This window comes from Syngnathus leptorhynchus, chromosome 15 (assembly GCF_054491065.1).
Source record: "Syngnathus leptorhynchus isolate UIUO chromosome 15, UIUO_Slep, whole genome shotgun sequence".
Lineage (NCBI taxonomy): Eukaryota > Metazoa > Chordata > Actinopteri > Syngnathiformes > Syngnathidae > Syngnathus > Syngnathus leptorhynchus.
In genome coordinates this window covers 2,435,484-2,454,867 of record NC_141209.1, presented here as the reverse complement: position 1 = coordinate 2,454,867, position 19,384 = coordinate 2,435,484, and the positions used below count along the sequence as shown (strand labels likewise).

Genomic DNA, 19,384 nt, shown 5'->3' with positions numbered 1-19,384 from the left:
TGATGGGCATTGTTAGAAAATTTGTAATCAAATATTTAAATAACAAAAATAGTGTCTGCAACTGAAATTCAAATTTTATTGAAAATATTTTTGATGAAATTTTAGCATTCACTTTATTGTTCAAGTTCTTCTATCTGTATTAATAATATACTGTATTCATTCTAATTTTAAAATTAAAAAAAAAAATCAAAATTTAATTTAAACATTGTAGGTGGGTGAAAAAAATCTGAATTTCATTTAAATTTAACTTATTTAAAGTCAAAATATGACTGATAAATCTTTGGACTAAAATTCAAAATATTTTTAAATGAACTTTTACGGATTTAAATTGACTTAATTTAACAGAATTCACAATGATCAAATAAACTTAATGATTTAGGTCAATATTTAAATACATTAAATAAATGTAAACGTGTTTAAATATTTGCTCTCTATTTTCAACTTTGTTTTTCTTCTACATAATTATGCCCATCCCTAAACATTACATTTGTTGTGCATGTTTCTCTTGACGGCATTATATAAAAAAGAAGTGGAATGTTTCAAAAAGCGCCAAAAACCAAAATGTTTCCCCACGTCGTTCATTGCCCACGTCAAAAATAATGACAAAGTGCATTGTGGGAACACGGCGACTACGTGTGATGACGGTCGATAGAGGAGAGCAAAAAGATATCAAAAGCAACGCCAGCTTGGTGGCTCACTGCATAACTTGCATCACTGCTGCATAATAAGTACATACTGTATATATATTATATATATACCATATATAAATAGTAGTCAAATATTTACCAGTATCAATAAGTGCTTACATCCTAATATATAAATACATCTTACAGTAATTACATGTTGACTTCCTGTAATTTTTGTGCAATAGCAAATCCCATGCAAGATAAAAACCACGACATTAAGAAAAGGAAAACAGATTTTTTTTTTTTTTTAAAGATGAAACAAGCTCGCAAAGCTCTTCCTTGACCTTTTTAAACATCCTCCCGAGCAAAATAAAGGCACAGACCCTCTTTGCGCAAAAAAGCGTCAAAATTTGGACTTTCTCATCGTACCCCCCCCTGCCCACCCTTTATTATTTGAAATATAAATATTTACCGCACTACTGTATCACACCTCGATATGAGTACATGAGACAACAGTCTATTCGCAAAGTACACGGACGTTAAAATACACTGCGTCTAAGAAGGAGGAGGGAGTGTAATACGTAAAAGGACGTTTTTTTTTATACAGTAATCTATAAATATAATTTATGTGCAATTGTATGCAAACTGCTATGTCAAACAAAAGGCATATAAGCATTTTACAGTAGATCTCTTCATATTGCACCTGCACCCAATGATGATAATAGTTAATAATTGTTGCTCATCCAGTCCAAGGAAGCCAAGAAGCTGTGTCGTCATATTGCCTCAGTTGGGACCCAAACAAGTGGGAGGTGACCCAAAGTCCCCGGACGGGACGGGGGCCTTTATCTACTAAGGGTCCCGTTGTTTTGATCATGAGCGAGGCAGTCCGAAGAGAAGAGCGGGATTCCTCGCTGTGAAGAATCTTTGTCGTCATATTGCCCAAGTGCAGACCCGACAAGTTAGGTGGCGGCCCAAGGTCTCTAATGCGGGTCCTCCGTGTTGATGTTGAGCGAGGCAATGGCTTTCAAGCACGTTTGGACATTCTCCTCCTGTCCACCGTCCCTGGTTCTGGAATTCAGGCTTCTCTGGTCTTCCTCCGCCATCTCGGGGGTCCCGTGTGCAGCCCCCTCCTCGCTTGGTGGGCTCGGTGGCACGTCAGAGGAGGCGGGGGAAGGTGGTGGCACCCAGAGGGCTCCTCCGACGGGAAGTACGGGAAGCAAGCTGAAGGTCTGCTGCTGAGAGTGGAGAGGAAGGTGGCTCAGGAGATTCTGGTGGGGACCACCGATGACGGTGGGAAAACCGGAGATGCTCCTTTGCTCCTGTAAGGGGGATATGGGATTTGAAACCCTCAGCAAATGGGCATACATTAATACACGACACAGACTAGGTAGAACGTGAGAAGGTGAGGTGAGGAGTGTCGACCTGACTCTGCCCCATAAAGTACAAAAAAGGATCAGAACATTATGCTACCTACCAGCTCCATCTCCATCTTGGTATGCTGTCTGCTCTTGTCACTGCCACCTCGCTGCTGATGAGCCCCACCTCTGCGTGGCGAAACTGCCCTCAGCACTACCCGCTGCCTGCCCCGCACCGCCGACTCCCGCTTCCCAGCCATCTCTGCCCCGGGTGACGTGGGTTTCTCCGTCGCGACACAAGGAGAGAGGTGCTGAATAGGTGAGAATCCGGGCGAGCTGGGCCTCAGCGGGGAGCAACGACCCCGCGGGGAGAGCTCACGTCTCGGCGATGGGTATCGCAGGCGGGAGGGGGATGGTTCCCTGATGGGGGATTCCCAGCCGGGTGAGAGGAGACATGAAGAATAAGGGTCGAAGAGGAAGCCGGCCTGATCTGGTGACAGAACACTCAGTGTGTCATCCTCCATGGTCTTGTCTCGCTGGTCAGAGCCTGGCCACCTGCCAGAGACTGTGACGGAGACCGGCAGTGACGTGACGCCGCTGCCCGGCTGCGGACTGGTGCTCCTGGAATGCAACTTAGGGGTGGAGTCGCCCTCGTATTCGTCGTCCTCGTCCTCATCTTCGTCGACATCATCCGCGTCTTCGTCCATACCGTCTGAATATTCAGCGTCGGAGAACTGATGTTTGGCCGTGATCGCCACCTCCGTCTTGGATTCTTGCGGCGCCTCGTCTACTTTAAAAAAAAAAAACAACAGAAGAAACCGACTGTATGTGATGCGAAATTTATGCAACCCATCTTACCCCACTGACTTTTATATTTTCAAGACCGGTCGATAATCGGATTCTTACCATGTTCCTGAATCTCTGTGTCATCCATTGTCACAGACACACCTAACTCTAGACATTTCTTCATGTGCGCTTTCGACTTCATGTGCTTCGTCAGGTTTCCTTTTGAGAAAAAAACGAGGATTAACCTAAATTTCTGGCCTATCCGAGCACACGAGGACTCGGCAGAAAGACAAATTACGCGAACTTAACAAATCAGCTGATACTGTAAAACCTCGGAATAATGTTCCGCTGCGTCTGCATTTCCACATTATGATCCTCATGCACATTTTTGGACTACTTTCCAGACTTTCCCTTGCAATCAAGACTCTTGAATATATCCCACGAGAGCGGAAAAAAAAAGTCAACCTCTACTTCATTTCAATCTTTCCATACCAACACTTACCTTTCGTTTTGAATGCAAAGTTGCAGACCTTGCAGATATAGGGCCTCACATCCGTATGGGTTCGAATATGTTTCTTGAGCATGCTGGGCTTCTTGCAGCGGATGCCACACTCCTCACAAATGTATTTTCCTCGTCCACGGCCGCGAACGTACACATAGTCCTCATTAGACTTGTACCTGACAACATGACAAAATGAGTGGCAAGTACTTTGTAACACTGACGAAGCGCCTTCAGACCGGGTTACTGACCCTCCCTCAAAGATCTTGATGCGCGTCGGAGCTGTTTGGGTATTTGACGCCTCCCTCTCCTTCCACTCTTCCTTGGCAGCCTTGAGTCTGAAGCTGGTGTCTTTCACCTTCTTGCCCGGGTTGACGTCTGGCTCTTTGGGCTCCGGTTTCCTCTGCAGCTGAATCGGACCAGCAAACGTATTGTATTGGATGTAACATGACTCGGTCAGCCACTGCACATGGTTAGCAAACACGAAGTGCATTTCTTCATTTGTATGGTCTTATAGTCTCGTGGCCTAGGACATTGTGATTTCTAGCTCTTGTGGTTTGGTATTTTATTTATTTATTTATTATACTTGGGCTATTGGCTTAGGCAACTATATTAAATCGATGACTTGTGCCACTGTCATGAGCAAACCCCGGGTGTACAAAGTTAAGAGAGCTTTTGTTTAATTTCCTCACCTGTTCGCCCGTCTGCCGCCACAGGACAAGGGATGAAACCAGTTTCCCATTGCCAGGCTGACACATGGCAGCCATTGAGTAGATCAACTTGCCTCCCTTCTGTTTGGAGTGCAGCAGGGCCAGCGCAGCACTGGTGCTTAACTCCGGCGGATTGGGATTGCGTGAGCTGACATGCCAGGTGTCATAGACAGAACACAGAGCACCACCACCGCCGCCTTCTTCGCTGTCGTGCGAGCAGCTCGGCTTGGTGTAGCTGAGATAACACCAGCTCACACCTGTCGCCGTGCGAAGACTTGGAAAGGAAGACGGCGTCCCCCGACGCTCCGCCTCTGCGACCAGGATGTCCCGGCTAAAGAGCGCCAACGTCCTCGTTTCCATCTGCACCCGTTTATCCGTGCCTGCTTGTTTCAGATGCGGAGGCGAGCTGGTATCCAAGGAGCTGCTCTCCATAGCAGACTCCACGCTGTGTTCGTCGGTCACTTGTCGAGGCGTGATAAATTTTCTCCTGTGTGAATCATCCTCCAAGTGGCCCTTGCCCAGCTCCACTGCACTCAGCTCCTTCACAATTTGTCCAAACATCCTTTCCTCCTTCACACGCTTCTGCTGCTTGACTTCCATAAAGAGGTCTAAGCTGCTGGCGGGCGAGAGCATGCGTTTGCTCGCGCCGCCGCTGGACGCGTTGGTGGTGGAGATGGTCCGAGAGGTGAGGGAAAGGGGGATGCCAGTCTTGAGTTTGGCCGAGGATAGGTCCAGGGCTTCCACAGAGACTGAGTGTGTGGTGGGTCGATTCTGAGAGGCAGCTAATGCAGGGCTAACTTTATCATAGTGATTGTCAAAGATCTGTGACACAGATGTGTACGTGAGGCTTCCGTAGCTCGGCACGTGAGTCTGGAGTCTTACGGGGATTAACAAACCGGGATGCGGGAGCTGGGGGAGTGTGATGGGCAGTGATGAAGGGCTTGCGCCACCACAAAATATTTGCACGTGTGAGGCCTCAGTGTCCATGCTCAGTGACTCCTGGCGCACCAAGTTCCCCCTCTGTCTCTCCTTTGCCAAGTCCCCTAGTCTAACTTTGGATGTTGGATCGAGGCTTCCATAGTCAAACGATACGCTGCGTACCTCTGGGAACTCCTTGCGCAAGTTGCAAGGGGCCTGCTCCGAGGAGGAGCGTCTCATTTCATGTTGCTGACGCTGATGGAGAACAGAGAGCGAGTGGCCGCTTCCCGGCACGGCTAAGAGCTCCAGAGGCTTGCCAAATTCATCCTGCCTGGCGGGAGAAACCGGCTTCAGGCTCTCCTCCCTGTCAAAGGAGAAGGTGGAGCTGTAGGATAAGTTACTGTCCTGACTGGGGCTTCGTGAGAGACTGGTGCAGGCCGACTCAAAACTGGACTCCCCCGAGGAGTGTTCAATGTCAGCAAGGCGCAACCTTTTCTTCTTTGGGGGGAGTTTTTCAGGGGGGAACTGGGCTAAAGTTTCACTCCGCTGCGGCCACTGAAACTCTTCCACATGCTTCTCCGGCTCCTTCACTGGCACGGCCGGGGCTTTGTCCGGACTGTCAGGCTCCACGGTGACTCTGATCTCCGGTACTTGTATATTGGGCTGTCGCACCAGTTTTGCACCCAACTGAAAGGACTGCCTCAGTGTGCCATCGCCCCTGTCCATCTCGAAAGACTCCTCCATGGGCTGAAATGAGGAGAAGCTCTCCTGCCTTTGCCTGAGACTCTTGTAGGACTCGGACTGGTCGGCATGAGGCCTGTTGATGAAGTTTGTGTGCTGGATAACCGAAATGACATTTCCTAATGTTTTTCGAGCACACATTTCAGGGCTGACTGAGATGTCCATGTCAATCCTGTCCAGCTGCATACTCAAACGTCCTTTCAGGACACCGACCGTACCGTGGCCAGCTAACTTCGACTCGTAATCCTTACCGCAGTCAAACATTTCTTCACACTGTCCGTGATGCACCTCATACTGAGGTGGCAGCTCTTCCTCTTCCCGTTTTTCCTTCCGGCGCTTCCGTGTCGCTAGTTCCATGACATGCCTCTGCAGGTTCACACTCGGCGGATAATCCATTTCCAGTCCCGCAGGCGCAGGTGACATCTCGTTTGCCTTCCCGTGACCGTCGCTGTCCGCGTGGCCCTCGTGGGACGGCAGCTCGAAAGCAGCTTGCCGCCGCAGTCTCCTCATGCCCGCGTTGCTTGTTCTCTCGTCGAATGAGTGGCTGCCCCGGAGGGCCTGGGGCATGGTCAGGCTGACCGCCGAGGACGTGGGCATGGAGTTGCTCCTGAGGAGGGTTCCCATGTCAGAGCCAGTTTCTAGCTGTGTTTCTTTCATCTCTTCCCTGGTGAAGGACTTTGTATTTATTCTGATTGACTCAACTGTGTCTTTTTCCTGGGTGAAAACTCGAGAAACTCCTTTCTCTGAGTATCGTTCTACCTCACCAGAATCTGTATAGCAAGCAACTGTGGTCTGCTTGGGGCTGGGCCTGTAACACTTCCCGAACATAATTTCCTGGTAGGATTTGGCGTTAGCATTGGGGGGGCTGGTCTGATGCTCGGCACTTTCAGATCGGGAAAAATAGCCAGAATCCGTGCTGCCTTTACTCGACTGACTCGGAAGGGACAGATTGTGTTCCGAGTCGCTGCTCCTTTTCTCCGACAGGCGAAGTGCGAGCCTTTGTTTAATTGTGCAAGATTGAATTGCACGATTAGCCTCAACAGTGGTGACAGGAAGGGGATTGATTTCCGGTGGGTGGGATGAGCTGTCCTGAGTCGACGTTGACATCGCCGATGCCTTTTTGTGAGAAATGAGGTTTAGCACTTTGACAGCGGTGTGATCGGAGGCCTCTGCCGGGGAGTCCAGCAGCAGCAACGGGTCACTGAACGTGTCGTCGTCAGTGTCCGTACTTTGCTCACCGTCAGAGAACAAATCCCCGTCGCCTTCAAAAGACCCCTGGTCCACGTTGACATTGTGAGGGAACGGCGGGGTTCCAGCTTTGACCGAGTGAGCGTGGGACTTGCGGTGTTTGTACAAATTGCTCTTGGTTTTAAAGGAGAACCCGCAGGGGACGCACGGGTAGGGCCGCTCTCCGGTGTGGGACCGGATGTGTTTCTTTAGTACACTGGGTTTGGCGCATGCCCTTCCGCAGTATTCGCAAACATACTTGCCAGGCTTCTGTGGTTTCAACTCAACCTTCCCACCGGCCTCTGACTGCAGCTCCATCCCTGAATAGTAACTCTGTTGCTCAGGTGAACTTGGGGACTTCCTTTGTCTGACTGCTACTTTGGTGGCCTGCAGTGAAAACAACGCTTCGGTGTCTTTAGGAGTTTGGGAGATGGAATCCTCAATGGCCAGTAACTTGTTGGGAGTTTTTTTGGAACCGCCCGTGTCTTTGGCCGGGCCCTCCGGCGGGTGCTGGTGCCACCCTTTTCCCTCCATTTCCACCGATGGACTCCTTCTTATCTCAGGTGTGCACTGTTTTGCTGCGGCATCTCTGTCCTGACCTTCCAGAGACCCCGTGGCAGTTTCTAGCGACTCCATTAATCCGACGTTGCGTTCGTTTCTTGGGGATAATATTTCTTAGGCGTCAGTAGTGATGTTTACATACACGTGTGACGGCTCATCTGCAATACAGGAAACAGAAAGCAGGGATTATCAGCACTGAAAACATGCATGTTTTTGGAACGTCAGTCGAAGCTGGAGTACTGAAGGAAAACCCTCGGAAGCTCAAAGATAACACGCAATACGGGGAAAGCCTGAAATCTGGACCCATAACCTCAGACGTGTGAGGCAGATGTGCCAACCAGGAGTCTGCAGAGCTTTTAATCCCACCATGCGTGCATACTGAGCCACTGGGTTGAGTGCTGTGGCATCTAAGAAATAGATGAGCATCAATATCACCTCGTATTCCCTCACGTCTCGCACTCGGCGAAGAAACACCATCCCCTCATGAATTCTGGGAATTGGTTTAGCCTCAACACTGGAGGGCACATCCTCGTCCTCCTCATCCTCCACCTCACTTCATCCTCTCAGTATCAAATGCGGTGTCCTCCCTAACGAGGTTATGTAAGATGATCTGGTTCAAACCCTCCGAGTTCCCCCTTAATTAGGACATCGTTTCTCTCTCTCTATTTTTTTCCCTCTCTCCTTTGGTTGTCGGTGAGCCACGAACGGCCCAGCGCGATTCACCGAGAATGCGAATCCAAGGTGACTCGTCGCATGCGGACAGTCGCGTGAAAATAACAGAGATGGGAAGGGAGGCTAAGTGGGGGTGTGCCACATTTGAGTGGTCCATTTCACAAAGATGCTTGCAAGAACTAGTCCCTTTTCTACTGTACGGTACCTTTACACATGCTAATGTTAGCTTAGCCTGTTGCTGTGCTACAATCTCCATTTTGTTGTGTGGCGCCGCGTTCTTGCTTACTTTATTTACTATTTAGCAAGAGAAATACGTTGTGTTCAATGTTTCCTTCTCGTACGACTTTATGTTCAATGGGAAGGGATTTTTTAATTTCCCACTTGCCTACGCATTAGCGTGAATTAATCTAAACAATATGTTCATTTTGGCTCGTTTACCTAGCCTCCAGTTAGCATAGCTTGAACCGACTAATGTCTTTTTCTGTGATTTATTTTCAATTGGCCTATTTTTTTGCAACTTCACATTCTCGATCCAACCGATGTGATCTTTTTTTTTTTTTTTAAACAGATTTCAAAGTATAATTTAGCAAAACTCAATCTGACTCGTGGCATTTCTCACCTGTCTTATCGAGAGTTAATGCATTCAATGCGGTGGGATTTTTTTCCCGCAACTTCTCATTCTTAAGGCATTATCGCACCGATGCGACATGTTTTTGCAGTTTCAAAGTGGAAAACAACACTCCCCTAACTGAGCCGAACGAGTTGAGTCGAGTCAGTGCCGCGCTGTGGAAAAGCAGGTTAACACAACATTGTGGGGTGTGCTGGGGGGCGGGAGGGGGGGCTTTGAAGTCTCCCTCCTCAAGGTCGATTTGACCTCATTGCTTAGTTTCCATCCTCCGAGGTCCTCAAAAGCCGACTGCGGCGTACGCCAGATTAATCCCGCGTTTCGCTGCGCGCACAAAGACGCAGACGCATGTTGTTGTGTTGCACCTGTGCAACAAATGCATGACACAGCAGCGGTGCGAAGCGGAGGTGGATGGAAAAAAAAAGAAACGCTCCGTCCCTTTAAACCCGAGCATCCATAAATATCATAATGACATTCACACGCATGCACCCCCCTCCTTGATCCTCAGACAAACCTGAGATTTCAACCTCCTCCTCTCCTTCCATGTCCCGCATCCTCATTCCTCATCCCGCGCCGTCCATTCCGCCTCCGTCGGGATAGGGAAAAAAAGCGCCATGGTAAACGTCCCATCAGTCCGGAGTGGCGGCGGTAGCGGCGCACATTTGGAGCGTTCTATTGATGCGAGCCAGTCACCAGAGAAAATACCCAAGCATGACGTGCAGACCCGGGTACAAAAATAGCAAAGGGGCCCTGGGAGGGATTACACAACGGCCCACGTTTCAGGGCGCTTTTCCTCTCCGGCTCTGGCAGCTCACTCAGGCTGGGTAGGAGGAGAGGGAAAGCGAGGGTGGGAGGGAGTCAGATGTCCTGATCATTGTCAAAAGCTGCTCTTCATTCATCAAGAACTGAGAACCTCCCTTCAAAAGGTGCAATTCACGTGGCCTATATGGCGAGGAGGAAGTGGGAGAAGGAGGGAGAAATAAAAGCCGTAGGGGGCTCTTTTGTGAGATGCTTCCCGTCACGACGTCCTCGGGCTCCATTCACAAAGCAGGAGAACCGCCGACGTCGTGACAAGCCGAGCTGGGCTTAATGCCGCCAGATGATGTGCAGCTGCACGCCGCATCCTGCGTATGCGCCCGAGCCGAGTCAAACCCCGACATGATTACTGTGCTCCTCCCAGAGTATATCCATTTTTTTTTAAGATTCATATCGAGAGAACCAAACAGAGAACAACGTGACCATATACAAGTTGACCACATAGTTACGTGGAATCTTCAAGCTTCGCCCACACGCAATGGCGAACACGATTTTTTTTTCCACAAGTGACAGTCGCCCATCTGTCGCATACACATGGTACAAATTTGGTAGCCATCGGACAAAAATCTCTGGCAGTAGTTGGTTTTTGAAGGACCCATGAAAATGTCCAACCTGAAACCAAAATAATTCCAAATTGGCCACTTCAACTAAAAATAGCAGACTTCCTGTGTCCTTTCAGGCTTCTTGAGACATTTTAACGGGTCGACTCATGATAGACATGTCTACGAAATGTCACGTTGCCAAGGGAAACTCGGTTCAGGAGTTGAATTTTTACAGGGCGCTGTTCAAACAAAATGGCCACCTCAACAAAATGGCCGATTTCCTGTGTTGTTTCAGGGATGGCTTTTTTTTTTTTGTGGGTGACTAAATTGATATTAGGCGCTTTATTTAAAACATTCAAAAAATAATAATAAAAAGTGAAAACCAAAAACACTGAATATATATTTTTTAAAATGCTGACTAAGTGGGCAAAAAGGTTTCAGACTCTTTCCGACTCCGTTAACGCTGCACTCCTCGTCTAAGTGGCCTAACGAGCGGAGAATGCCGAGCGTGTGTATTGAAAGAGGAGCTCCTCAGGGCGCTATTCTTAGTCATCGAGCGTGGAACAAGTCGTTGCTCGCTTGCAGATCCATTATGCAGCACAGGACTATTGGGGAGGGTGGGGTGTGGGTTCTAAAATAGCTAATACAGTCAAGGTCGAGCCACTCGTCATCTATAAATACAAATGCTCTCCCTCAAGAAGATGCACACTTGCTAGGAACAGCTGAGTGGGATTCCATGTTGCCCCCCCCCCCCCCACACACACACACACCTCCCCAGATGAACACTAACAACAACACAGTGGATGAGGGACATGGAAGGGTGTGTTATGAATGGAAGGTTTGAGGATTTCTTCCAGGCCGATCACACATCATTCACCTTCATCCTTCCGCCCAGCACCATCTCTTTAAAATCGGAAAATAAGCTTGACAACTAGTGGCGCGTCACCATGGCAACAGAGTCTGCCACAATGGCCCTGCTTCCTGTCGGCATATATAATTACCAGCAAATGTAAGAAGTGAGTGTGATGATGCGGCAGGGGAAAAAGTGTTATATTAAATATAGATACTAAGACACATCCATGAAGACAGAAGTTTAAATTTGCATGCTTTCATATCCATTTGTTAGACTACACCCATATAATAAAAAAATAACAAGCACATAAAAATGTTTTATACTTCTAATTGTAAAGTAAAAACATTTTATCTGTAAAATTGAGTAAAAATGTGGTGTGTGTGTGTATTTTATGATATTAAAATGACCTCTAACACATATTTCAGAGCAGTAACCTATTTATCCGTGTCTAATATGCCGCTCCATTAAAATGTGAATGCCAACAATCCAATTGAAAATGAATTCATCCTCCAATTCAAACATGGCTTCTTTTGCTGGCTGTTGTCGGATCAGCTGTCACGTGCCTGCCTATATGGGGATATCCGGCTCACAGTGCGTGCATGCGTGCGTGCGTGCATGCGCGCGCGCGTCTTGTTGATGTTGGGGTGGGGAGGAGGGGGGTATGCATGGACCCGAGAACCCCCTTGGTCGCCCCCCCATCTGCATGTCATGGAACATTGGCAGAACTGGGACCCCCCCACCCCCTCCTCTTGTTAAAAAGCGTGCGGCAGCGGGGAGGGAGCACACACAACGACCCCCGCACTGGAGTCACCCTTTCAGGTGACAAACACCCCCCCTCCCTCACTTAAGAACCCCCGACCACGAGCAGCCTAAATTCGGCTCTGATCAAGCTATGCGCAAAAAAAAAAAAAAACAGCATAGAAAAAAAAAGCGGCGGAGGCTTACCAGGTATTAGACAGCTTCATTGGACCCTCGGGTGGACGGATGTGCAAATTGTGGGGGGCGGTAAGGATGGTGTCCGAGGGGGTCGCTTTCTTTCCGGAGTCGTCCGAGATGAGCTTGGAGCGTGTCCTTACGCCTCCTCCTGGGTGCAATGCAGCCATGCGCCACCAGAGGACACCAAAAGCAGCTCACGGCGTTTGATTCACAACCGCGGCTATTATTAAAATATTCACAACCCCGCCTCTTAATGTACAGTATTCATCCAGGGAATAAAAAACAACAACACCATCAACAATTAACTAAATATTATGCACACGTACACACACAAACTTAAAAATATGTACTGTACATAAGAAGGACAAAAATAGATTTCCAGCTTTTATACAAAATTGTTAAAAAAAGGCAATTCACCCGAGGCAGCATTTCATTTCCTTGCGGTAAGGAGTTTATTTAAGCTGTTCTGTGCATCTAAAATCGTGAATCTTTGTCGTCGTCTTCTTGTTCAATTGGCACCTGTCAGTCTGAGGGTCCAGGCCCACTGACATGGCATCTGGCTGACGGACAGCTGAGGTAGGAAGACCCGGAGACCGCGGGGCATCGCAGGCACCCATTGTACGGGCCCGTGACCCAAGAGCGCCACCTAGTTTTGCAATTCCCACCCCAGAGCAAAAGCACAGAGCACATATTTTTAAAATAAGATTACAGACGGTCAGAGAACAAAAATCAATGCGAGTGGCCCCGCTTCCCAGAAAACTACAGCGGAATCTGAGAAGGCATCTTAGTGAGTCAGCAGAGGCAGCGTGAGCACGAGGGGACGACCAGCAGGTGGCGGCGGGTGGGCGTGCGTGACGGAATTCTTTGAACAGTAGACGCCCACCGGGAGAGCTAAAAAACAAAAGCTGGCCACTTGAGCCACTTTATGCGCCCTGTTGCGCCCAATCAGGAAGCCTTGTTGTATTATGTTCAAGTGATTTTCAAAGTGTGGGACGAGGGCCACGAGTGGTACACCTGCTTTATCTCGTGGAACATTCAGTCAACTTACCTGAGTGTGGCCCGGTGTGACATCAGGTTCTCCGAGGACTAAAATTCCATCAGTCGGCCACACAAGAAAAAAGGCAAACACGGTGTTCTGCTGCGGTCTGGACGTGTACCAGACGGCGGATGCGACGGTGTCCTTCTGAGCGCGCCAGGCGCTGCTGTTGTAGATCCCCTCGCCGTTCACCCCTAGCCACCGACCAATTTGACGGAGGCGCTCCTCAAAGATGGGTGTGATGCTCCCATCCGCTGTGGGACCCACGTTCATCAGCAAGTTGCCACCGCAAGACACAGTCTCCACCAATGTCTGGAGGAACAGAACACAAAGTAAGTATCTCATCTAAAAAATACTGAAGTGCCCATTTTTGACTCTGAAGCCAATTTCTCTTAGTAACATGCAGTTAGGTAGCCATGTCCTGCCTAGTGATGTCATTGGGCATATTCACCGCCACAATCTCCTCGATGGTGAGGTAGTCGGCGAGAGGGGCGTTGCGCCTGTAGCCCCACGACTTGGTGTCGATGGTCATGCAGTTCTCCCACTTGTGCGGCAGCAGGTGACCAGGCTGGTAGCGGTCAGCACAGGTGTAGTAGCCGCCGTGTTTGCAAATAGAGCCCAAACCCCAGCGGTCGTTGGTGACCACCGTGTCCCGCACTGGACTGCCCGTAAAAAAAAAATATAAACTACTAGAAGACTGATCCTCAAAGTAGGGCGCTAGGCCCAATTTAGTGGAATCTGGATTGCTGGTTTGAAAACAGCCGTAATATTTTCACAAAAGAAAATGTTTTTGTTTGCAAAAAATCTATTGTTTACCTGTCATTGTAGAGCCAGGCTAGGAATCCGGTGCTGTTCCAGTATTTGTCTGGCGCATCCCCATCTCCGTCCGACCACAGCACGTCGGGCTTGTACGTTAGCACCAGATCGTAAAGTTCGGGAAGACTCTTGGTGACGGCGAAACTGTTGGTGGTGAAGTGGTTGGCGGCATCCTGCAGAAATAACGGATGAAACCACTCGAAAAGCGAGTGGTACAGACCCAGGCGCAGGTCGCTGTGAGTGCGCACGGCGCTGGCCAACTCCGCCACCAGGTCGCGCTTGGGGCCCAAATCCACGGCGTTCCAGTTCCATGAGGTCTTAGAGCCCCACAATGTGAAGCCTAGGGATGATTGACAGATTAAATTGGTAAGCGTAGCATGTTGGCTAGCCAGCTAACAACAGAACATTTTACAGTGATTAAATAGTTCATGGAGGACCTTCGTGGTGTTTTGTGGTCAACACGATGTACTTGGCTCCCGATGCGGCAAAGATGTCTGTCCATTCTTTGGCGTCAAAGAACTCTGCGGTGAAGTGGGGTGCAAAGTCTTGATACTTGAAGTCCGGTGGGTAATTCTTCTGCATGAAGGCCACATAGGACTGCAGTTTTTGCCCCTGCCAGTACCACCTGCAAGACACGAAAACGCCACTAGGTGTCAGTATTACGCTGGATCCCGTTCCCTCTCTATTGTAAAAAAAAAAAAAGTGAGCCCAATAATGAATACTACATGGGAGTTTTAGAAGCCTCACCAGAACCACTCGCTACCGAAGCTTGGCACGGAGAAGACCCCCCAGTGGATGAAGATGCCAAACTTAGCTTGGTCGTACCACTCCGGCAGTGGCCTGGAGTCGATGGACTCCCAGTTGGGTTCGTATTTTGTCTCGGTGATGCGGATGGACAGCAGGCAAACGAGGAGAAACGCACTGATTAAGACCGTCATTTTTATTGAAATATATCAAATGTTTGAGCCGGGGGGTGAAATCCTCGTACTGTCAAAATGAGGAAATAAAAAAAAACGGAAGCTTGAGCTAGGGATCGGTTCGTTCAAGTGTCTATTATGCCTATTTTACCTTATATTGCACACTTGCATCAACATACTGCGTAAAGCCCTTGTTACATGTCAAGTTGTCCCCACGTTATCTTGCTCCCCGTCTCGAGTTACGACTAGTATTGTCAGGCGAGGAGCGCAGTTTTGTGTTTCGCGACTGCAGATTCTTCACAGCGACTTGGAACTCATTCCAAAACTGTTCCAATTCTCAATAGAAACGCTGAACGAAACGTCTCGTTTGCATTTCCGACTGGCTGCAAAATAATAGCAAACACTAAAAAAAGTTTTCCATGATAAAATATTCAATCGGTCCCACCGGGATTTGAACTTGCATCGCCGGGGTATGAGGCCAGAGCGCTAACCATTACAATATGGTTCCTTCACACATGTACTACACGGAAGATACTTAGACTATATGGTTTAAATATTTGCGTTCAAATCCTGTTCATTACTTTTCTATTTTTTTTATTATTTGATTTTTTTAGTGTTTGCTATGTTTTTGCAGCCAGTCGGAAATGCAAACGAGACGTTTCGTTCAGTGTTTTTATTGAGAATTTGAACAGTTTTGCAATCAGGGAAGTTCCAAGTCGCTTGTGACGAATCTGCAGTCGCGAACCACAAAACTGCGCATCTCGCCTTACCATAACAGTCGTAACTCGAGACGGGGAGTAAGACAACATGGGAGCAACTTGACATGTAACACCTGCACCGTGCAAAATGTATAATGCATGCGTATCCGGTGGTTTTCGAAACTATATGCGTTTTTAATTTTAGTTTATATATTTTTCTCATTAATCTATTCAATGTCCAAAATCATGAGGTTAAATTCAAGCGACAATATTTAGCCGTAAACAAAGCGAAAGCGGCCTCAGTTGATGACGTTTACTGTTGGGTACGTTTGATTTGTTGTTTCCTGATTTAGGCAAAATTGTTTTATCCTATTTTGCCTAGAGAAATTGATACCACCGCCCCTTTGGGACACTCTGCATTAAATCTGGTGCGTGAGAATTGCGGTGTATGCGCACTCTGGACAGCTACCCGGATGTTTTGATACCAACATGCATGGCTTCCTCGATTGCCACTGTCACATCTCTGCGGCAGATTTTGACAAGGTACTAAAACACTACTACCGAACGTTGTAGTCCATGTATCTATTTTAAACTGTCACGTTTATCTTTCAGGACATAGACACTGTTATTGAACACTCTAAACAGGTGGGTTCATTGCTTCTTGAAGTCTCTTGGCTCCATGATGAAACGTGCGTGTTGTTTTTCCATTGCCAGGCTGGACTGTTGGCATTGTTAGCCGTAGCCGAGCATGCAGGGGAATTTGACAAGATCATTGCGTTGTCAAAGAGGTAACTTTAACGCTCTATTCCTTTTTATAGTAGCTAACTATGTTTTCTTCTATTTATAGGTTCCCAGGGTTTGTGTTGCCCTGCCTGGGAGTCCATCCCGTTCAGGAAGTATCTTCAGACCAACACAGAAGTGCTTCCCTACAGGTAAGAATGCAAGATAAATTGTTACAAAACTCGTAAATATCACTGTGCAACACTTTTTGTGTCTTGTGCATAGGACCTAGATGCAGCGCTTCCCCTCATTGACAAATACAAAGACCAGCTCGTGGCCATTGGAGAGGTAGATAAACTTGATTGGTGGTTCATAAATCACCGAAGGGTTTACTGTACTGATATGGTTCGCATTTCCATGTCTTGTCCTAGGTCGGTTTGGATTTTACACCCAGGTATGTGAAGAGCGAGTCCGACAAAGAGAGCCAAAGAGAGGTTCTGATCCGCCAGGCGCGTCTAGCCAAAGAGCTGGACCTCCCTCTGTGAGTCCGAGTTACATTGAAGTACACCAAAATGCTGTTTTGTGGACTAATCAATTGTGTATTTTTATTAGAAATGTTCACTCGCGTTCGGCAGGTAGACCCACAATCCAGCTCTTGAAAGAGCAAGGTGACGTCTTACCTTTTTTCTTATTATTTATTGTATTTTTCTCCATTGAAAATATCAGGCCGCCCATCAGTGGTCACAATAACTGAAGAAGTCTGTGTTGTTTTTCCACAGGTGTGGAAAAAGTTCTCCTTCACGCCTTTGATGGGAAGCCATCAGTGGCCATGGAGGGGGTGAAGGCGGGATACTTCTTCTCCATCCCGCCGTCCATCGTACGCAGCGAGCAAGTGCGTGTCCTTGCAATACACTCATTTCGGGAAAGTTTCCCATCAATTTCAGGTTCAGGTCATTTTGTTCACTCACTAACCTTCCTGTCAACATTTTGAGTTGGGGTCGTGTTAACAGTGTGTGTGTGTGTTTGTGTACTTTTTGATAAACTAATCAACAGTCAGATTACGACGTGAGCAAAAGGAGCAAACCTTTCGTGATCCCTTCGGTTCTGCGTCACTTGCTGCTGTTCAAACATTGTTTGTTTGATTTCCCAACTGCTTACTTGAAGACTATTCATCAATTCATGTACAGCTCTTATGGCTACATACGATGATGCTGACTAATTTTGCCGTTCTTCTCTCTATTCTCTTCTTCATTTGTGTCCACTAAGAAGCAGAAACTTGTGAAACAGTTGCCTCTAGAGAATATGTGCCTGGAAACGGACTCGCCCGCACTCGGCCCAGAGAAGCAGGTCAAGTTTTATTCATTGAACACTCTGAGACAGAGGTGCACAATCACCGGGCCACGGACCGGTACAGGTCCGTGGGTCACATGGTACCGCCAAGCCACACAGAAAAAAAAAAAAAAAATATTGCTCTATAATTCAGTAATGCAAACAAAGACTAGTTTAACTCTTACTATAATGTAATAATATGATGGTAAAATTGTTTTTTTTCAGGGTTAAATAAGTGGGATAGCATTTTTTTAACCAGTTTTTGTGCCATCTTTTTTGACACACAGGTGAGAAACGAGCCCAAGAACATCATCGTTGCGGCCGAGTATATTAGCGTCGTTAAAGGCGTATCGGTGGAGGAGGTGATGCAGATAACCACGCGGAACGCACTCCGGCTCTTCTCCAAGTTAAAGTCAGCCATCAAATTGTGATACTGGATAATTGAGACAGACAATCAAGAAGTCACTTGGATGCAAAAGTGACTGTACCTTCCAAAAGTGGGTCAAAAATGACCCATAATGTCTTTTAAAGGCCATTTTTGTCATTTTGGTAGAGAGCAATTCACTTCTATGATATTAGGTATTATATCTAGGACCACACAACAATGATTTAATGTTTGCAATATCTTTATTTTAAACCTAGAACAGTCAGAAAAATGTGAACATTGTGAACATCCATTGTGTACTTGTGTGAAAAACATGTTTTTTAGGAATGCCTTGAATATGAAAAGAACATCTTTTCATTATAAAGATATTAAAAAAAACTCACTGAGTCATTTTTTACCCACATATGCATCTGAGGGTTAAATCTAGGGTCAGGGTTTCAAACTAGGGTTGAGACGGAAAATTAAACAATAACAATAATATATGTGTGTTTATGTATTTATGTATATTTATACAGTTATTTTAGTCCATCTTTGTTCATACGAGTTTACCCTTAAACCCTAGTAGTTACCCTTAGTATCTATCCAACATTGTCATTTTGGAAGAAAAAAACAACAACAAGCAGAATGGGAGAAAGTCACGTATACGACTTCTAAACATTGACCAATATAACACCCAAAATCGGAAGGAGCTTTTACACTGCGGCGTGCACGTCTTGAATGCATCACGAGGGTCCACTTCAGGTACCGCCTCTTCCTCCGGACACGTCAACCAGCACGTTGCCCACTACTGGCGGCAGTAGTAATGTGCATTCCAGTTCTTTTAAGTGAACTGAATCTTTAGAATCAATTCACTCAAAAGATTAATTCAAACGAATCGTTCAACAAAACGTCCCCACACACAAACACTGATTCTTTTTTTTGTTAATAAATCAAATAATCAGAAATCCGGTAGGAGAACCCGGAGACGACCCAGGAAGCGCTGGAGAGACTATGTCTCTATTAGGTACACACTCTATTAGGTACACCGCCATTTTCAGGTGTACCTAATCACAGGCCACTTCATTAGGGAAAAATCATGGTCAAAAGTTAACAAAAAGTGAAAAGTGCCACACCCAAACAACCCCCCACTTTCTGATTGGCTGGTTGATCTGTGACGTCACACTGACACAGGTGTACCTAATTACTTCATTAGGGAAAAAGTTTAAGTGAAAGTGAAAAGTGCCACACCCGCCCTCACCCCCACTTTCTGATTGGCTGTTGGATCTGTGACGTCACTTGGACACTCTATTAGGTACACCGCCATTTTCAGGTGTACCTAATCACAGGCCACTTCATTAGGGAAAAATCATGGTCAAAAGTTAACAAAAAGTGAAAAGTGCCACACCCAAACAACCCCCCACTTTCTGATTGGCTGTTGGATCTGTGACGTCACTTGGACACTCTATTAGGTACACCGCCATTTTCAGGTGTACCTAATCACAGGCCACTTCATTAGGGAAAAATCATGGTCAAAAGTTAACAAAAAGTGAAAAGTGCCACACCCAAACAACCCCCCACTTTCTGATTGGCTGTTGGATCTGTGACGTCACACTGACACAGGTGTACCTAATTACTTC

The 19,384-nt window shown here is 47.1% G+C and overlaps 3 protein-coding genes across 5 annotated transcripts; 1 reads left to right on the top strand and 2 right to left on the bottom strand.

Annotated features, from left to right (window-relative positions):
• Positions 1 to 1,346: 1,346 nt before the first annotated feature.
• Positions 1,347 to 7,531, bottom strand: hivep2b (HIVEP zinc finger 2b). Its single transcript, XM_085932626.1, has 6 exons — positions 3,885 to 7,531; positions 3,518 to 3,721; positions 3,270 to 3,445; positions 2,888 to 2,986; positions 2,101 to 2,768; positions 1,347 to 1,945 (listed from the first exon to the last, which is right to left on the bottom strand). Exons 1-6 carry the CDS (start codon positions 7,496 to 7,498, stop codon positions 1,607 to 1,609), a joined length of 5,100 nt encoding a protein of 1,699 aa, XP_085788752.1. The 5' UTR covers positions 7,499 to 7,531; the 3' UTR covers positions 1,347 to 1,606.
• A 4,303-nt stretch (positions 7,532 to 11,834) lies between these two features.
• On the top strand, positions 11,835 to 18,125 carry LOC147045036 (putative deoxyribonuclease TATDN3). 3 transcript variants are annotated; one of them, XM_085931448.1, is made up of 11 exons: positions 11,835 to 14,584; positions 15,717 to 15,877; positions 15,947 to 15,979; positions 16,049 to 16,122; positions 16,182 to 16,266; positions 16,340 to 16,402; positions 16,486 to 16,595; positions 16,667 to 16,722; positions 16,834 to 16,998; positions 17,324 to 17,401; positions 17,671 to 18,125. In XM_085931448.1, the coding sequence occupies exons 2-11, from the start codon at positions 15,824 to 15,826 to the stop codon at positions 17,715 to 17,717; spliced, it is 765 nt and encodes a 254-aa protein (XP_085787574.1). In that variant the 5' UTR covers positions 11,835 to 14,584; positions 15,717 to 15,823; the 3' UTR covers positions 17,718 to 18,125. The 3 variants fall into 3 exon arrangements, with proteins under 3 accessions (XP_085787574.1, XP_085787572.1, XP_085787571.1); XM_085931446.1 differs by having other exon boundaries at positions 11,839 to 14,584; positions 16,834 to 16,946; XM_085931445.1 differs by having other exon boundaries at positions 11,839 to 14,584; positions 16,834 to 16,946; positions 17,321 to 17,401.
• On the bottom strand, positions 12,225 to 14,947 carry fuca2 (alpha-L-fucosidase 2). Its single transcript, XM_085931444.1, has 6 exons — positions 14,467 to 14,947; positions 14,157 to 14,344; positions 13,720 to 14,059; positions 13,355 to 13,565; positions 12,916 to 13,215; positions 12,225 to 12,513 (listed from the first exon to the last, which is right to left on the bottom strand). Exons 1-6 carry the CDS (start codon positions 14,655 to 14,657, stop codon positions 12,376 to 12,378), a joined length of 1,368 nt encoding a protein of 455 aa, XP_085787570.1. The 5' UTR covers positions 14,658 to 14,947; the 3' UTR covers positions 12,225 to 12,375.
• Positions 18,126 to 19,384: the final 1,259 nt, after the last annotated feature.

Excerpts from the sequence above, each read along its gene's own strand:
- hivep2b (XM_085932626.1), bottom strand. The coding sequence starts at position 7,498 with ATGGAGTCGCTAGAAACTGCCACGGGGTCTCTGGAAGGTCAGGACAGA. Across the intron at positions 2,987-3,269 it reads CTTTGCATTCAAAACGAAAG|GAAACCTGACGAAGCACATG; the intron begins GTAAGTGTTGGT and ends TTTTCTCAAAAG. Across the intron at positions 2,769-2,887 it reads CACAGAGATTCAGGAACATG|ACGAGGCGCCGCAAGAATCC; the intron begins GTAAGAATCCGA and ends TTTTTAAAGTAG.
- fuca2 (XM_085931444.1), bottom strand. The coding sequence starts at position 14,657 with ATGACGGTCTTAATCAGTGCGTTTCTCCTCGTTTGCCTGCTGTCCATC. Across the intron at positions 14,345-14,466 it reads TTCGGTAGCGAGTGGTTCTG|GTGGTACTGGCAGGGGCAAA; the intron begins GTGAGGCTTCTA and ends CGTGTCTTGCAG. Across the intron at positions 13,566-13,719 it reads GCCTGGCTCTACAATGACAG|TCCAGTGCGGGACACGGTGG; the intron begins GTAAACAATAGA and ends TTTTACGGGCAG.
- LOC147045036 (XM_085931445.1), top strand. The coding sequence starts at position 15,824 with ATGCATGGCTTCCTCGATTGCCACTGTCACATCTCTGCGGCAGATTTT. Across the intron at positions 15,878-15,946 it reads CTGCGGCAGATTTTGACAAG|GACATAGACACTGTTATTGA; the intron begins GTACTAAAACAC and ends TTTATCTTTCAG. Across the intron at positions 16,403-16,485 it reads AGCTCGTGGCCATTGGAGAG|GTCGGTTTGGATTTTACACC; the intron begins GTAGATAAACTT and ends GTCTTGTCCTAG.